At 41.8% G+C, this 17,497-nt stretch overlaps 1 protein-coding gene across 11 annotated transcripts in view; it reads right to left on the bottom strand.

Annotated features, from left to right (window-relative positions):
• LRRC7 (leucine rich repeat containing 7) overlaps positions 1 to 17,497 on the bottom strand; it is a 626,043-nt gene that overhangs the window by 186,354 nt on the left and 422,192 nt on the right. For all 11 annotated transcript variants that reach the window (XR_008380264.1, XM_053592544.1, XM_053592545.1 and 8 more), the window contains one exon: positions 8,627 to 8,690. Coding sequence is in view for 10 of the 11 variants with exons in the window: in XM_053592544.1 (XP_053448519.1) it covers positions 8,627 to 8,690 (64 nt within the window). In the remaining variant the exon portion in view is untranslated. The remainder of the gene's footprint in view (positions 1 to 8,626; positions 8,691 to 17,497) is intronic.

Raw genomic sequence — 17,497 nt, 5'->3', positions numbered from 1 at the left:
TCTTACCTCCAGTAGCATTTCAAATCTACACTCACATCTAACCACTATGCACCGTGCCTTACCTCCAGTAACATTTCAAATCTACACTCACATCTAACCACTATGCACCGTGCCTTACCTCCAGTAACATTTCAAATCTACACACACATCTAACCACTATGCACCGTGCCTTACCTCCAGTAACATTTCAAGTCTACACACACATCTAACCACTATGCACCGTGCCTTACCTCCAGTAACATTTCAAATCTACACACACATCTAACCACTATGCACTGTCTTACCTCCAGTAGCATTTCAAATCTACACTCACATCTAACCACTATGCACCGTGCCTTACCTCCAGTAACATTTCAAATCTACACTCACATCTAACCACTATGCACCGTGCCTTACCTCCAGTAACATTTCAAATCTACACACACATCTAACCACTATGCACCGTGCCTTACCTCCAGTAACATTTCAAATCTACACACACATCTAACCACTATGCACCGTGCCTTACCTCCAGTAACATTTCAAATCTACACACACATCTAACCACTATGCACTGTCTTACCTCCAGTAGCATTTCAAATCTACACTCACATCTAACCACTATGCACCGTGCCTTACCTCCAGTAACATTTCAAATCTACACACACATCTAACCACTATGCACCGTGCCTTACCTCCAGTAACATTTCAAATCTACACACACATCTAACCACTATGCACCGTGCCTTACCTCCAGTAACATTTCAAATCTACACACACATCTAACCACTATGCACTGTCTTACCTCCAGTAGCATTTCAAATCTACACTCACATCTAACCACTATGCACCGTGCCTTACCTCCAGTAACATTTCAAATCTACACACACATCTAACCACTATGCACCGTGCCTTACCTCCAGTAACATTTCAAATCTACACACACATCTAACCACTATGCACCGTGCCTTACCTCCAGTAACATTTCAAATCTACACACACATCTAACCACTATGCACTGTCTTACCTCCAGTAACATTTCAAATCTACACTCACATCTAACCACTATGCACCGTGCCTTACCTCCAGTAACATTTCAAATCTACACACACATCTAACCACTATGCACTGTCTTACCTCCAGTAGCATTTCAAATCTACACTCACATCTAACCACTATGCACCGTGCCTTACCTCCAGTAACATTTCAAATCTACACACACATCTAACCACTATGCACCGTGCCTTACCTCCAGTAACATTTCAAATCTACACACACATCTAACCACTATGCACCGTGCCTTACCTCCAGTAGCATTTCAAGTCTACACACACATCTAACCACTATGCACTGTCTTACGTCCAGTAACATTTCAAGTCTACACACACATCTAACCACTATACACCGTGCCTTACCTCCAGTAACATTTCAAGTCTACACACACATCTAACCACTATGCACTGTCTTACGTCCAGTAGCATTTCAAGTCTACACACACATCTAACCACTATACACCGTGCCTTACCTCCAGTAACATTTCAAGTCTACACACACATCTAACCACTATGCACCGTGCCTTACCTACAGTAACATTTCAAATCTACACACACATCTAAGCACTATGCACCGTGCCTTACCTACAGTAACATTTCAAATCTACACACACATCTAACCACTATGCACCGTGCCTTACGTCCAGTAGCATTTCAAATCTACACTCACATCTAACCACTATGCACTGTCTTACCTCCAGTAGCATTTCAAATCTACACTCACATCTAACCACTATGCACTGTGCCTTACCTCCAGTAACATTTCAAATCTACACACACATCTAACCAACACGCACCGTGCCTTACCTCCAGTAACATTTCAAGTCTACACACACATCTAACCACTATGCACCGTGCCTTACCTACAGTAACATTTCAAATCTACACACACATCTAAGCACTATGCACCGTGCCTTACCTCCAGTAACATTTCAAATCTACACACACATCTAACCACTATGCACCGTGCCTTACGTCCAGTAGCATTTCAAATCTACACTCACATCTAACCACTATACACCGTGCCTTACCTCCAGTAACATTTCAAGTCTACACACACATCTAACCACTATACACCGTGCCTTACCTCCAGTAACATTTCAAATCTACACACACATCTAACCACTATGCACCGTGCCTTACCTCCAGTAACATTTCAAATCTACACTCACATCTAACCACTATGCACCGTGCCTTACCTCCAGTAACATTTCAAATCTACACACACATCTAACCACTATACACCGTGCCTTACCTCCAGTAACATTTCAAATCTACACTCACATCTAACCACTATACACCGTGCCTTACCTCCAGTAACATTTCAAATCTACACTCACATCTAACCACTATGCACCGTGACTTACCTCCAGTAACATTTCAAATCTACACTCACATCTAACCACTATGCACCGTGCCTTACCTCCAGTAACATTTCAAATCTACACACACATCTAACCACTATGCACTGTCTTACCTCCAGTAACATTTCAAATCTACACTCACATCTAACCACTATACACCGTGTCTTACCTCCAGTAACATTTCAAATCCACACACACATCTAACCAACACGCACCGTGCCTTACCTCCAGTAACATTTCAAATCTACACACACATCTAACCACTATGCACCGTGCCTTACCTCCAGTAACATTTCAAATCTACACTCACATCTAACCACTATGCACCGTGCCTTACCTCCAGTAACATTTCAAATCTACACTCACATCTAACCACTATGCACCGTGCCTTACCTCCAGTAACATTTCAAATCTACACACACATCTAACCACTATGCACTGTCTTACCTCCAGTAACATTTCAAATCTACACTCACATCTAACCACTATGCACCGTGTCTTACCTCCAGTAACATTTCAAGTCTACACACACATCTAACCACTATGCACCGTGTCTTACCTCCAGTAACATTTCAAATCTACACACACATCTAACCACTATGCACTGTCTTACCTCCAGTAACATTTCAAATCTACACTCACATCTAACCACTATGCACCGTGTCTTACCTCCAGTAACATTTCAAGTCTACACACACATCTAACCACTATGCACCGTGCCTTACCTCCAGTAACATTTCAAATCTACACTCACATCTAACCACTATGCACCGTGTCTTACCTCCAGTAACATTTCAAATCTACACACACATCTAACCACTATGCACTGTCTTACCTCCAGTAACATTTCAAATCTACACTCACATCTAACCACTATGCACCGTGTCTTACCTCCAGTAACATTTCAAATCCACACACACATCTAACCACTATGCACTGTCTTACCTCCAGTAACATTTCAAATCCACACACACATCTAACCACTATGCACCGTGCCTTACCTCCAGTAACATTTCAAATCTACACTCACATCTAACCACTATGCACCGTGTCTTACCTCCAGTAACATTTCAAATCTACACACACATCTAACCACTATGCACCGTGCCTTACCTCCAGTAACATTTCAAATCTACACTCACATCTAACCACTATGCACCGTGTCTTACCTCCAGTAACATTTCAAGTCTACACACACATCTAACCACTATGCACCGTGCCTTACCTCCAGTAACATTTCAAATCTACACTCACATCTAACCACTATGCACCGTGTCTTACCTCCAGTAACATTTCAAATCTACACACACATCTAACCACTATGCACTGTCTTACCTCCAGTAACATTTCAAATCTACACTCACATCTAACCACTATGCACCGTGTCTTACCTCCAGTAACATTTCAAATCCACACACACATCTAACCACTATGCACTGTCTTACCTCCAGTAACATTTCAAATCCACACACACATCTAACCACTATGCACCGTGCCTTACCTCCAGTAACATTTCAAATCTACACTCACATCTAACCACTATGCACCGTGTCTTACCTCCAGTAACATTTCAAATCTACACACACATCTAACCACTATGCACTGTCTTACCTCCAGTAACATTTCAAATCTACACTCACATCTAACCACTATGCACCGTGTCTTACCTCCAGTAACATTTCAAATCTACACACACATCTAACCACTATGCACTGTCTTACCTCCAGTAACATTTCAAATCTACACTCACATCTAACCACTATACACCGTGCCTTACCTCCAGTAACATTTCAAATCTACACTCACATCTAACCACTATGCACCGTGTCTTACCTCCAGTAACATTTCAAATCTACACACACATCTAACCACTATGCACTGTCTTACCTCCAGTAACATTTCAAATCTACACTCACATCTAACCACTATGCACCGTGTCTTACCTCCAGTAACATTTCAAATCTACACACACATCTAACCACTATGCACTGTCTTACCTCCAGTAACATTTCAAATCTACACTCACATCTAACCACTATGCACCGTGTCTTACCTCCAGTAACATTTCAAATCTACACACACATCTAACCACTATGCACTGTCTTACCTCCAGTAACATTTCAAATCTACACTCACATCTAACCACTATGCACCGTGCCTTACCTCCAGTAACATTTCAAATCTACACTCACATCTAACCACTATGCACCGTGTCTTACCTCCAGTAACATTTCAAATCTACACACACATCTAACCACTATGCACTGTCTTACCTCCAGTAACATTTCAAATCTACACTCACATCTAACCACTATGCACCGTGTCTTACCTCCAGTAACATTTCAAATCTACACACACATCTAACCACTATGCACTGTCTTACCTCCAGTAACATTTCAAATCTACACTCACATCTAACCACTATACACCGTGCCTTACCTCCAGTAACATTTCAAATCTACACTCACATCTAACCACTATGCACCGTGTCTTACCTCCAGTAACATTTCAAATCTACACACACATCTAACCACTATGCACTGTCTTACCTCCAGTAACATTTCAAATCTACACTCACATCTAACCACTATGCACCGTGTCTTACCTCCAGTAACATTTCAAATCTACACACACATCTAACCACTATGCACTGTCTTACCTCCAGTAACATTTCAAATCTACACTCACATCTAACCACTATGCACCGTGTCTTACCTCCAGTAACATTTCAAATCTACACACACATCTAACCACTATGCACTGTCTTACCTCCAGTAACATTTCAAATCTACACTCACATCTAACCACTATACACCGTGCCTTACCTCCAGTAACATTTCAAATCTACACTCACATCTAACCACTATGCACCGTGTCTTACCTCCAGTAACATTTCAAATCTACACACACATCTAACCACTATGCACTGTCTTACCTCCAGTAACATTTCAAATCTACACTCACATCTAACCACTATGCACCGTGTCTTACCTCCAGTAACATTTCAAATCTACACACACATCTAACCACTATGCACTGTCTTACCTCCAGTAGCATTTCAAATCTACACTCACATCTAACCACTATGCACCGTGCCTTACCTCCAGTAACATTTCAAATCTACACACACATCTAACCACTATGCACCGTGTCTTACCTCCAGTAACATTTCAAATCTACACTCACATCTAACCACTATACACCGTGCCTTACCTCCAGTAACATTTCAAATCTACACTCACATCTAACCACTATGCACCGTGTCTTACCTCCAGTAACATTTCAAATCTACACACACATCTAACCACTATGCACCGTGTCTTACCTCCAGTAACATTTCAAATCTACACTCACATCTAACCACTATGCACCGTGTCTTACCTCCAGTAACATTTCAAATCTACACACACATCTAACCACTATGCACTGTCTTACCTCCAGTAACATTTCAAATCTACACTCACATCTAACCACTATGCACCGTGTCTTACCTCCAGTAACATTTCAAATCTACACACACATCTAACCACTATGCACTGTCTTACCTCCAGTAACATTTCAAATCTACACTCACATCTAACCACTATACACCGTGCCTTACCTCCAGTAACATTTCAAATCTACACTCACATCTAACCACTATGCACCGTGTCTTACCTCCAGTAACATTTCAAATCTACACACACATCTAACCACTATGCACTGTCTTACCTCCAGTAACATTTCAAATCTACACTCACATCTAACCACTATGCACCGTGTCTTACCTCCAGTAACATTTCAAATCTACACACACATCTAACCACTATGCACTGTCTTACCTCCAGTAGCATTTCAAATCTACACTCACATCTAACCACTATGCACCGTGCCTTACCTCCAGTAACATTTCAAATCTACACACTCATCTAACCACTATGCACCGTGCCTTACCTCCAGTAACATTTCAAATCCACACACACATCTAACCACTATGCACCGTGCCTTACCTCCAGTAACATTTCAAATCTACACACACATCTAACCACTATGCACCGTGCCTTACCTCCAGTAACATTTCAAATCTACACACACATCTAACCACTATGCACCGTGCCTTACCTCCAGTAACATTTCAAATCTACACTCACATCTAACCACTATGCACCGTGCCTTACCTCCAGTAACATTTCAAATCTACACACTCATCTAACCACTATGCACCGTGCCTTACCTCCAGTAACATTTCAAATCCACACACACATCTAACCACTATGCACCGTGCCTTACCTCCAGTAACATTTCAAATCTACACACACATCTAACCACTATGCACCGTGCCTTACCTCCAGTAACATTTCAAATCTACACTCACATCTAACCACTATGCACCGTGCCTTACCTCCAGTAACATTTCAAATCTACACTCACATCTAACCACTATGCACCGTGCCTTACCTCCAGTAACATTTCAAATCTACACACTCATCTAACCACTATGCACCGTGTCTTACCTCCAGTAACATTTCAAATCTACACACTCATCTAACCACTATGCACCGTGTCTTACCTCCAGTAACATTTCAAATGTCATTTCTTTGACCTACCCTCCCTCTGCTTGAATAAAACGGGACCAGGAAATTGGGCCCTTCCCGGGATCCTTATCTCTCACTATTCTTTCAAGGGGCATGTGAGTGGGGAGGTGGGGATCTCCACTGATAGGAGCCTCTGCTGCAATAATCGCTGTGATGGCTGCCTTCCCCCTGTGTGGCGCCTGTCACTCTATGTTTGGGGCCTGCCGCTGTGCTCCTGCCCACGTCCTGTGAATTCCTGAACTCTACACCATGCACAGACTTCCCACTCTCACCCTGTCAGCCTCCCCCAGCTGGACTTGCAGGAAAACTTATTTTGCTTCTTAGGACTGACTCTTCTGACCAAAGTCCCCATAGCAGAGCTGCTGGGGCTCTGAGTGACATGTTCCCCTCTAGAACAGCCCTCTCATTTTCTGAGCAGGGAGAAGAGGAGAGAGGCAGTGAGGGAGGCTCATGGCAAGTGGGGTCTAGACAGGGGGCTGTTTGCCAGGGCCTCCCTGTGCTTCTGAGTCAATCCACTGCTCCCTGCAGCCTCCACGCTCTGCTGTTCAATCTGTTCCATTTTCCTGAAAGCTTCACACACATGGTGATTTGCTTTTGGGCTCCACTGTTTCCCCCACCAGCTGGGGACTCACGGGGTCCTGATTCACTGGACAGATCTATGCATACGTGAAAATGCACCTACCATAAAGGGTTTTGGGCCCCACGATGTGCGAGGAATCTGTTTCGGCCTCCCCGACTGTCCCACAACAGTTGGGAAGCTCCCAGTTATTCTGTTATTCTTAGAATAACTTAGTTACTCATCTAAGTTCTGTGAGAACATGGAAGGCTGTTCCCCCCGAGTACACAGAGGCTCCTTATGGGTTGTTGTTGCCCAGTTTCACCCATCAGCCTAACAATGTTCTAGCTCTGACCTGACCCCAAATCACACTCATTTGACCTAATAAAAAGAAAACAGGAATAAGATGAGGAGATACCAGAAAACATTAATGATCATTTCTTAATATGAGAAATTATATCAATGGGATCATAAATGACTTTTCTATCATTTTTATATTTCTTTTTATCTTTTTAAATTTTCTCAATGAGCATTTATTAATTCTATATTGAGCAAAACAATTATTAAAAAATTTAAAAAGAACTTTAAGAATCTATTAAGTTCCTAGAACTTTGCCTATTAACTTCTGGTGGCTGTTGTTGTTAGAAGATAATCCTCTTTGTTAACAATTGTTTTTAATTACAAAGGCATCCGTAAGTAGAAATTTCTACTTAGAATCATTTTTAGAATATTAGTACTTCTCAAGCAAATAAACTTCGTTTTCATTTGATTTCCACATGTTGAGTTTTTTAAGCTTCCAGTCCCCTCCTTTTGCTAGGTCATATGAAAATAAGTCATCTGATGAGAACCTCCTAGAAGTCAATGGAATCTGATCCTCTCTCCACTATAAAACATTGTTTTCAGAGATCTCTAAAGGGTAAGGTCTCTTATTTTCTGATTAAAATTTTTTACTGTCAGAGAAACAACAGGTAGTTCCAAACCTATGACTAATAATGGTCAGAAGCTTGATTAAAAGTGAGTAACATTATCAGTGTGAAGTTAGAGCAAAAGAAATAATCTCTTGGAGTGCATTCATCAGGTTTAGAGAAAGCATTTGCTCACCAGCTCACTGAATTCATTATTGCCGAGGTCGAGTCTTTCCAACTGGCCCAGTTTGTGCATTGACCTGTAACAGATAGAGAAGAATATTACTGTGAGGCAGCGAATTGAGAAAACACAGAAATGTATATAGACTACCATTGGAAAACCTTTCATTTTAGCTTGTCTTGATCTATGACATCTATTCCCAAAAGCCAGTGGATGGTTGGAGTCCAAGGCTGCGTGCTCCACAAACGCCTGAGAAGCCTGTTAAGTCAACACCAACCGAACGGGTAGGGTGGGGCCTCCCATCAAGATATATATTTTTCCCATTGTTATTTTTAGAGCCACCATTGGTTTGGAAACCGACGGGAGGACCCGTTCTTAGCAACATTCTGAAACTCCACAGTACAGCTCAATCTTATCACCAGCCTTGTCCACATTGTCTCCACTGAAGAAACTTCTGTCAGAGCCAAACAGTGGTACTCAAGTTTCCTAAGCAAGTTGACTTAAATGCTGCTACAGCTCGAATAGTTGCCAAACCTTGGGCAAGAGTCGGTGTCAAAGGTTAGGGGAATCCAAGCACACTCCATATACAGTGAGCATTTTTCAAAGCACTTAAGTAAACATACAACATAACAAAGGTAAGAAACATCTTTTCTCTGAAACATGTTTTTGTCTCCACACTAAACAGAATGCCATCCGTAAGTTCTGCCTATATAGAAATGAAGTGTCACTAATGCAATTCTTAGAAATTTTAAAATGGATATAGAAATCATCTTATAGGGCTTTTGTGACTTCAGATGAAAAACTGCTACAGTCTAGACACTGTCAAGCACTTAGAAGTGGGAAAAATGTGTGCGCCCCTACTTTACTTAGCAACTATCATTGAGAGATTATTATGAGACTATTATGTGCTGACCTGGAGTACATTAATGAACAAAGGTAAGAATTCCATCCCCCACAGGGCCTTATATCCAGTGTGGACAGAATGACAGTAAACAAAATAATTAAGTAAAATACAATAATGTATTAGAAGGTTGAAATGCTATGGAGAAAACGTAAGTGGAGGAGGCAGATAGGGAGAATTCATACAGGGATTTCATTTCTAATACAGTGATCACGCATGGAAGGCCTGAATGAGAAACTGGAGCCACGGCTAATGGAGATGAGGGAGCACAGCATTGCAAAGATTCTCATGCAGGGACACGCTGCCTGCTTGAAGACGTCCTAGGAGACCAGGCTGCAGCAGAGAGAGGGTTGGATGAGTGAGGGGAGAAGGTCACAGCAAGATGCGTAATACGGAGTCTCATGCCCAACGCAGAGACTGTGGCTTTCATTCTGAGAAAGATGGAGGGTCACAGAAGGGTTTTGATAAAAGATGTTTCTGCAGTGACGTCTCTTAAAAGGGCATCTAGGGTCACAGGCTTGTAGATAGACTCAGGGGACAGCAGGGTCAGCAAGAGACCAAAGAGGACAGTGCGCTAAGCCATCGGAGAGGCAATGCTGGCCCAGGCCCCGGTCGTGGCTGCGAAGGTGGTGAGAAGTGGTTGGGTTCTGGACATAGTGAAGATTAGAGCCAAGTGTCTGGTTGATAGATTGGCTGTGCGGCGTAAGAAAGAGAAGAATCAAGTGTGACTTGAAGTGCGTTTTGGTCTGAACAGTTAGAAAGATGAAATTGACTGATGGGGAAGATGAGATGAAACAAGGTTTTGGGTAAATCAGAAGTTCAGTTTTAGAAGTGTTAGGTCAGAAATTTCAATTGTGGATCCAACTAGAGACGTCAGTCGGGCAGTGTATAAACAAGAGTGGCGTCAGGGAGAAGTCCGGGAGAGAGAGATTATTGCAGCCTGGGAACATCGAGTGGGCACGTGCGTGAAGTCCTGAGACTATGAAGTCGCCCAGGGAGTGAGTACAGATGAGAACTGGGAAGAGGACGCGGGACGCACAGCAAAGACTGACACGTGACGAGGGCCCTCAGGGAAAAATCAGGAGAGTGCGAAGCCCTGGAAGCCAGGTAGGGAAACATCTCAAGGCAGATGCCAGCACCAACTGTGACACCACCTGCAGGCAGGCCTGACCCCTGACTGACCGCTTGTTTTAACAATGTGGAGATGCGTGGTGATTTTGAGAAGACCAGTTTTCTAAGTTTGAAGGCTTTCCTAATACACTTGGTTTATAGGATTTGTTCCAGGCTAAGTAGCAGTTAAGGGTCTGAAGAGTTTCCAGGCCCTTAAGCATGCTGATTTTCCAGTTCAGACCTACTCAAATTTGTCAATGTTTATTTTCCCAAACTGGGCAGGTCTGCATCTGACACTCCTACTTTTGTAAATAAATCTTTATCGGAACTCAGTCATACCCCGTTGTTAACATATATATGGTTATTTTTGCATTACAACTGCAGAATTTAGTTACATACAGACCATGTGAACTGCAGAGCCCCTAACAATACTATCCTGAAGGCCAAGTGGCACTTGGAACTGAACACTCCCTCCAGATGTTGTCAGACCAAGACGAGGTATAAGGAAACCATCACTGTCGATCTTCAATTTCTATTAGTATCGTTTAAGTTTGATTGATTCCTTTGGTCGGCAGAAAGTCACTTCTAGCCATCTCTAAGGCTTTTTCTTTTCTCATTCTAGTTTTAGGCTGCTGCTTTTAAAACCTTTGATTGATAACTTTCTACCTAGAAACTATACTTTGCTGTGTGGGGGCTATGGGGCTTTCTCACGAGGTTTCTGACATATTTCCTGAAGCTTATTTAAGCTATTTTACTTAAAATACCATTTCTTCTATTTTAATTTTATCTCATTTTATTTGTATGATTCTATTCCTTCCATTTTTTATCACGATCTCGATAGTTTCATCCTATCATCATAGTCTTCATGTTTTAAATTGTCCTTCTGATGTGCTTTCTTAGATTTTATACCTTTAAAAAATCATTACATTCCTATTTCTGTTTTGTGACGGTATACCCGGTATTATTTCCTATATTTTACATCTTAAAACTGACCGTCTTTACTTACCCACGAGCATTTAGACCATCCACAGCACAGCCTACTGCTTTCCTTGTTCACATGCTAGGACTCACTGAACTATAATCATTCTGTCAAACTGTCCCCAAAATGTTCCCTTTAGATGAACATACATAATACCTTCTTAATTTCATGAGGATTCAAGCAAGACTTAGAGCAATAAAATATGACTCATAATATTTTGATGTTAGGGTTCTTTGTGGACATTCATGAATTCACTTAAATGGTTTGTGCTTCTTTGTGGCAGGTGCCGTGTGGGCACGGAGTTACAGAGATTTCTGAGACCCAGGGTTTCTCAGCCTCAGCACCGCTGACATTCTGAACTGGTTAATTCTTTGACATGGGGGCTGTGGTGTGCACTGTAGGGTGTGTAAACACCCAACACAGCTTCTATTCTGAAGGGCTTATTTTCTAAATGGGAATGACCTTTAAATGAATAATTACGTCACAGAGTGATAAGTGCTAGGATAAAAGTATGCGTAGATTGCCATAGGAGCTCAGAAGGAGGAGCAGCTAACAGTTTAGCAATTAGTAATAATTTCAAGAAGAGGTGACATTTAAGCTGAGTTTTGGAGAAACTTTGCTTATGACTCACTCATAATAGCACATGCAAAAAGAAATAATAAAAATACTGAAAGAGTACATGTAAGTCGAGATACAGCCAACTGATTTTATTGAGAATGCAGCTTAAGATAATACTATGTTAACATATGTAATCTTATATTAACATGTATACTCAAAGGAAGAAAAGATTTTGGTCCAAAGTGAAGAACCTCTTAAAATTCCATTAGAGCCAGACGCCGTGGTTCAGGCCTGTAATCCCAGTACTTGGGAGGCCAAGGTAGGTGGATTGCCTGAGCTCACGGGTTTGAGACCAGCCTGAGCCAGAGCTAGACCTCGTCTGTAAACATAGTTAGGCGTTGTGGCGGGCGCCTGTAGTCCCAGCTACTCAGGAGGTTGAGGCAAGAGAATCGCTTAAGCCCAAGAGTCTGAGGTTGGTGTGAGCTATGATGCTACAGCACTCTACTGGGGGCAACAAATTGAGACTCTGTCTCAAAAAAAAAAAAAAAAAATTCCTGTTAGAGTTTGTTGTGGGAAATCCTACTTCCTACCCTCCTGGCTGGAAAAGGGGAGTTCTGGGAGGCAGGGTTTCTTACTGAGAGGTGGGGAAGTCCTCCTGCACTGTGGAATGTTTAGCGGCACCCAAGGCCTCTGCTCACCAGGCATCAACCAGAATGTCTCTAGGCACTGCTAAGCTGTCTCCACCCCTTACTGACTGGTAGGAAGGTAAACATCTTACCACATCTGTCATCTCCTGTGCTACTAGAGGGTCTCCCATGTGGCTTGTCCTTATGCTCCTGCTTGAGGGATGATCTCCCTGGCTCTGCTCTATCTCTGGGAGAGTAAGCACACGTGGCCCTCTCTGTCCCCACCCCATCTTTGGTAAAGTAAGCACACGTGGCCCTCTCTGTCCCCACCCCATCTTTGGTAAAGTAAGCACACGTGGCCCTCTCTGTCCCCACCCCATCTTTGGTAAAGTAAGCACACGTGGCCCTCTCTGTCCCCACCCCATCTTTGGTAAAGTAAGCACACGTGGCCCTCTCTGTCCCCACCCCATCTTTGGTAAAGTAAGCACATGTGGGTCTGGGGCTTCACTGACCCCAACCAGAAGCCTATTGGTGTGACTTCCCCATATAAAAGGCTAGTCTTGGAAACATGATTACTATCATAGGTCAGGGAGCAAATATTAGGACTTGGTCACAGTTTGGGACACATTCATGCTCCATCAGTATGGCAGACGATTTTATCTTCGTCTCTGAACATTCCTATCTTGTTGATTATTTTGTACATTAACTCAGTTATTTTAAGGAGCAAGTTCTAATAAAATTGGTTATATGAATCCAATATCAAACCAATCTATAGTCATATATGTAAAAAATGTCAAAATATCTATATTTTCTATGATTGTTACTTTAATTGTTGCTGTTTTTCCCACCTGCAATGTTTTTCCTGAGAAATATTCTGAGAGCCAGCTCCTTCTCTGCATCTCAGCTCATATGTGAATCCGTCGTCCACCCCCCTTGGCCCCTTCACCTTTTATGTTACCCTGATTTACTTTCTTTTTTTTTTTTTTAGAGACAGAGTCCCATTTTATCACCCTCGGTAGAGTACTGTGGCATCACAGCTCACAGCAACCTCCAACTCCTGGGCTTAGACGATTCTCTTGCCTCAGCCTCCCAAGTAGCTAGGACTACAGGTGCCCACCACAACGACAGGCTATTTTCTTGTTGCAGTTTGGCCGGGGCTGGGTTTGAACCCACCACCCTCAGTATATGGGACCTGCGCCCTCCTCACTGAGCCACAGGCCCCGCCCCTGTTTCTTAACACACTGAACATGTCCTATTTTTTATTTGTTTGTTTGCTAATTGTTTTTCTCCCTCTGCTAGATTTAAACTCCCTGAGAGCAATTTACTTGCCAGTTTTATTTATAGAATAGTTTCTCAGCCAGTGTTTGTTAAATGAAGACATTCACACAGGCAGGAATGAATGATTCTTTACCAGTAGAAAGTCTGAGTTCTAGAATACCTACAAAGAAACAAACCACTCAGTTTCTATCAGGCATCTGCAATTAATTAACAGTTGCCAAGGAGGCAGCTACAATTAATTAACAGTTGTCGAGAAGATATCCTGATGGGTCTGTTTTAATAAGCACTGTAAGGAACATACATTAGCTCGCTCACTGTGGAATATGCATGTTGGTTGAAGGCAGATAAGTTCGCCAGTCCCTGGATATCTAAATCTTGTATTAGCTTCCTGACATTTCCAACAATAGGTATTTAAAAAATTCAAATAATACAAGGTGCACACATGAGAGAAAAAGTCATTTCAGTTCAGGAAGGGGTGAGCGGGTTCAGTAAGTTCCCACCCAGTGGGGACAATGTATGGACGGGCAAATGGCCCATGTTCAGGATGAAGGTCACGACGACGACTGGGACTTTGCAAATGTAAACAATGTAACCTAATCGTATACATCCTCATATTAGTCCAAAATAAAAATTCAAATAATAAGAGAAATATTAGATGAAATGTTTATAAAGTGTTTCACTTTTCTGGATATCTGAAATATACTAACAACTATATATGGATATACTAACTATATATGGATAGTCATTGAGGCCATGAACTCTGGATTTAGACTACCTGGGTCTGAATCCTGGTTCCAGCACTCACTAGCTGTTTGACTTTGAACAAGGTGAATAACATCTTTGCACCTCAGTTTTCTCATCTGTAATATAAGGCTGATAATATTAAAATAATGAATATAGGCTGGGCATGGTGGTTCACTGCAGTAATCCCAGCACTTTGGAGTTCAAGGTGGGTGGATCACTTAAGCTTACGAGTTGGAGACCAGCCTGAGCAAGAGCTAGACCCGTGAACATCTTACCATATCCATCATCTCCTACGCTACTAGAGGGCCTCCCATGTGGCTTATACCACCAGGCTAGCCTGCAGTGTTTATTGCAGCTCAATTCAGTCTCTAAAAAAATAGCTGGGCATTGTGGTGGACCCCTGTAATCCCAGCTACTCCGGAGGCTGAGGCAAGAGGATTGCTTGATCCCAAGAGTTCCAGGCTGCTGTGAACTATGACACCAGGCACTCTACCAGGGATAGGAAAGTAAGACTCTGTCTCAAAAAAAAAAAATTAATATAGGTATACAACATAAATTAGTGCCTGACACATGGTGAATGTTCTCTTGACTTAGCTACTAACATACTTAGGGATCGCTTTCAGAGTTTGAAAAATGTTTGAGATTGTCTAATCAGTGTTTTTCCTAAAATTTTCCTAAGGATTTATAGACAGGTGTTGCATGATTTTAAAAAAATTTCAGATGGCCAGCACATTTTGGCAAAGCTTATTGACAAAAATGTTAGATTTCTTATTGGCAGGACTTCTCAGATAAAATATACTAATGTACACTGTGATTTTCTAACAGATGGAAATAGTTTAGACAATTTCCTGCTTACGTAACCAAGGAACATTTTAATTTTTTTCCCTAAAGGACACTTCTTAGACTAGGACCTCACTTTGCCAATTTTCCCACACAAGCTTATTTTTGTAGAGGATGAAATTAAGTTCTTGTTCCTCTCAGTCCATGAAAACACACGCCTATGTGTATTTAAACAGGCTGCTAGACACTACTGGTGGGATTATAAACCAGTCTCTTCAGAAAGAAGTATTGAGACTTCTCAAAGAGCTGAAAGTAGGCCCTCCACTTTATCCTACCATCCAATTACTAGGTATCTACTCAGAAGAAAGAAAACATTTTATGATAGAATGTTTATTGCAGCTCAATTCACAATCTCCATGATATGCAAACAACCCAAGTACCCATCAACTCACAAACAGATAAATAAACTATAGTATAAGCACACCATGGAATATTCTTCAGCCATAAAGAAAGATGGAGACTTTACATCTTTTGTACTTACCTACCCTGTTTCTCCGAAAATAAGACAGTGTCTTATTTTAAGGTGTGCTCCCAAAGATGCACTAGGTCTTATTTTCAGGGGACATCTCATCTTTCCTGTAAGTAGGTCTTATTTTCGGAGGATGTCTTAGTTTCAGGGAAACAGGGTAGATGGATTTGGAGAACATCCTCCTAAGTGAAGTATCACCAAGAACTACACACCCACACCAGAAAACAATTAAATTCAAGTGTGGGGAGAGGGAAAGCCAGGGGGCTTGGTTGGGGGAGAGGGAAAGCCAGGAGGCTTGGGGTGCTCTCACCTATCAGGTGCCGTGTAGGGAATATGGCACAGCTCCTGGGGGAAGGGCTCCACTACAATTTGGACTTTACCTAACAAATGCAAACAATGTAAACTGATTGTTTGTACCCTTATATTAATATGAAATAAATAATAATAAAAATAATAATAACTAAATAAAAAGCCTGCCAAGATCATGCCCTAAATTTAAAAAAACAACATTTATTTGAAATATAAAAAATAAAAATGAATAGGCTATTTTGACTATTTAAATTTAAGGACATTCACCTTATCTATCTGCTTGAAATTCTGATCTGTCAGGCTCTGTCCCCGGGCTCCCAGGGTTTGCGTCAGGCTGTCCCTGTGTTTATGACTGGTTGGACATAGTTTTTAGGCTCAGCTGTCACACCCTTCTTCAAGGTCACGTGGTTTTGCCATTTGCACCCTGTATCCCCCAAACTCAGCACAACTTCAATTCTTACCAAAGGAGAAAGGAAGACTTACTCAGTATCGCTTGGAAAAGCAGTGACAGCTCTGACGTGGGGCTCCATCTCCTCTTCTGGGACGGACAGACACCTGAATCTGGTCTGTTTTGTTTTGCTTGATTATCATTTGAATATGAATGATTTTATGAGAAATATGTGCTCGATATTTCATTACATTGTATGTCAAGAGTCAGCCAACTTTTTCTGTAATGAACCAGATAAGAAATCTTTCCGGCTGTCCGGTCCATATGGTCTCTGTCTCAACCACCCGAGTCGGCCAACGCAACGCAAAGCAGTCATGGGTGACATGTTAACAAACAGACGTGGCTCTGTTCCAATACAGCTGTATTTACCTGCTGGATTTGGAAAAGCCACAGTCTCCCAACCCTTGTCTACATGAGTTCTTCAAGTTTAAGAATATTTACGTTTTCAGATTCTTGAACACAGATATGACAGATAAAGTACTGAGAATATTTGTTTTTAGCAAATGATCACTAGATAACTATTCACATACTGTTTGAAAGCCTCATTTCTTGGTTTGCATGTTATTGGAATCCAGGGGCATCTGCTCTCAATGCTGTCATCTTGTTGTATTTATTAAAATTACG

Source organism: Nycticebus coucang, chromosome 5, assembly GCF_027406575.1.
Source record: "Nycticebus coucang isolate mNycCou1 chromosome 5, mNycCou1.pri, whole genome shotgun sequence".
Classification (NCBI taxonomy): Eukaryota; Metazoa; Chordata; class Mammalia; order Primates; family Lorisidae; genus Nycticebus; species Nycticebus coucang.
The sequence above is the reverse complement of the archived record's forward strand: the minus strand, read 5'-3'. Positions and strand labels throughout refer to the sequence as shown.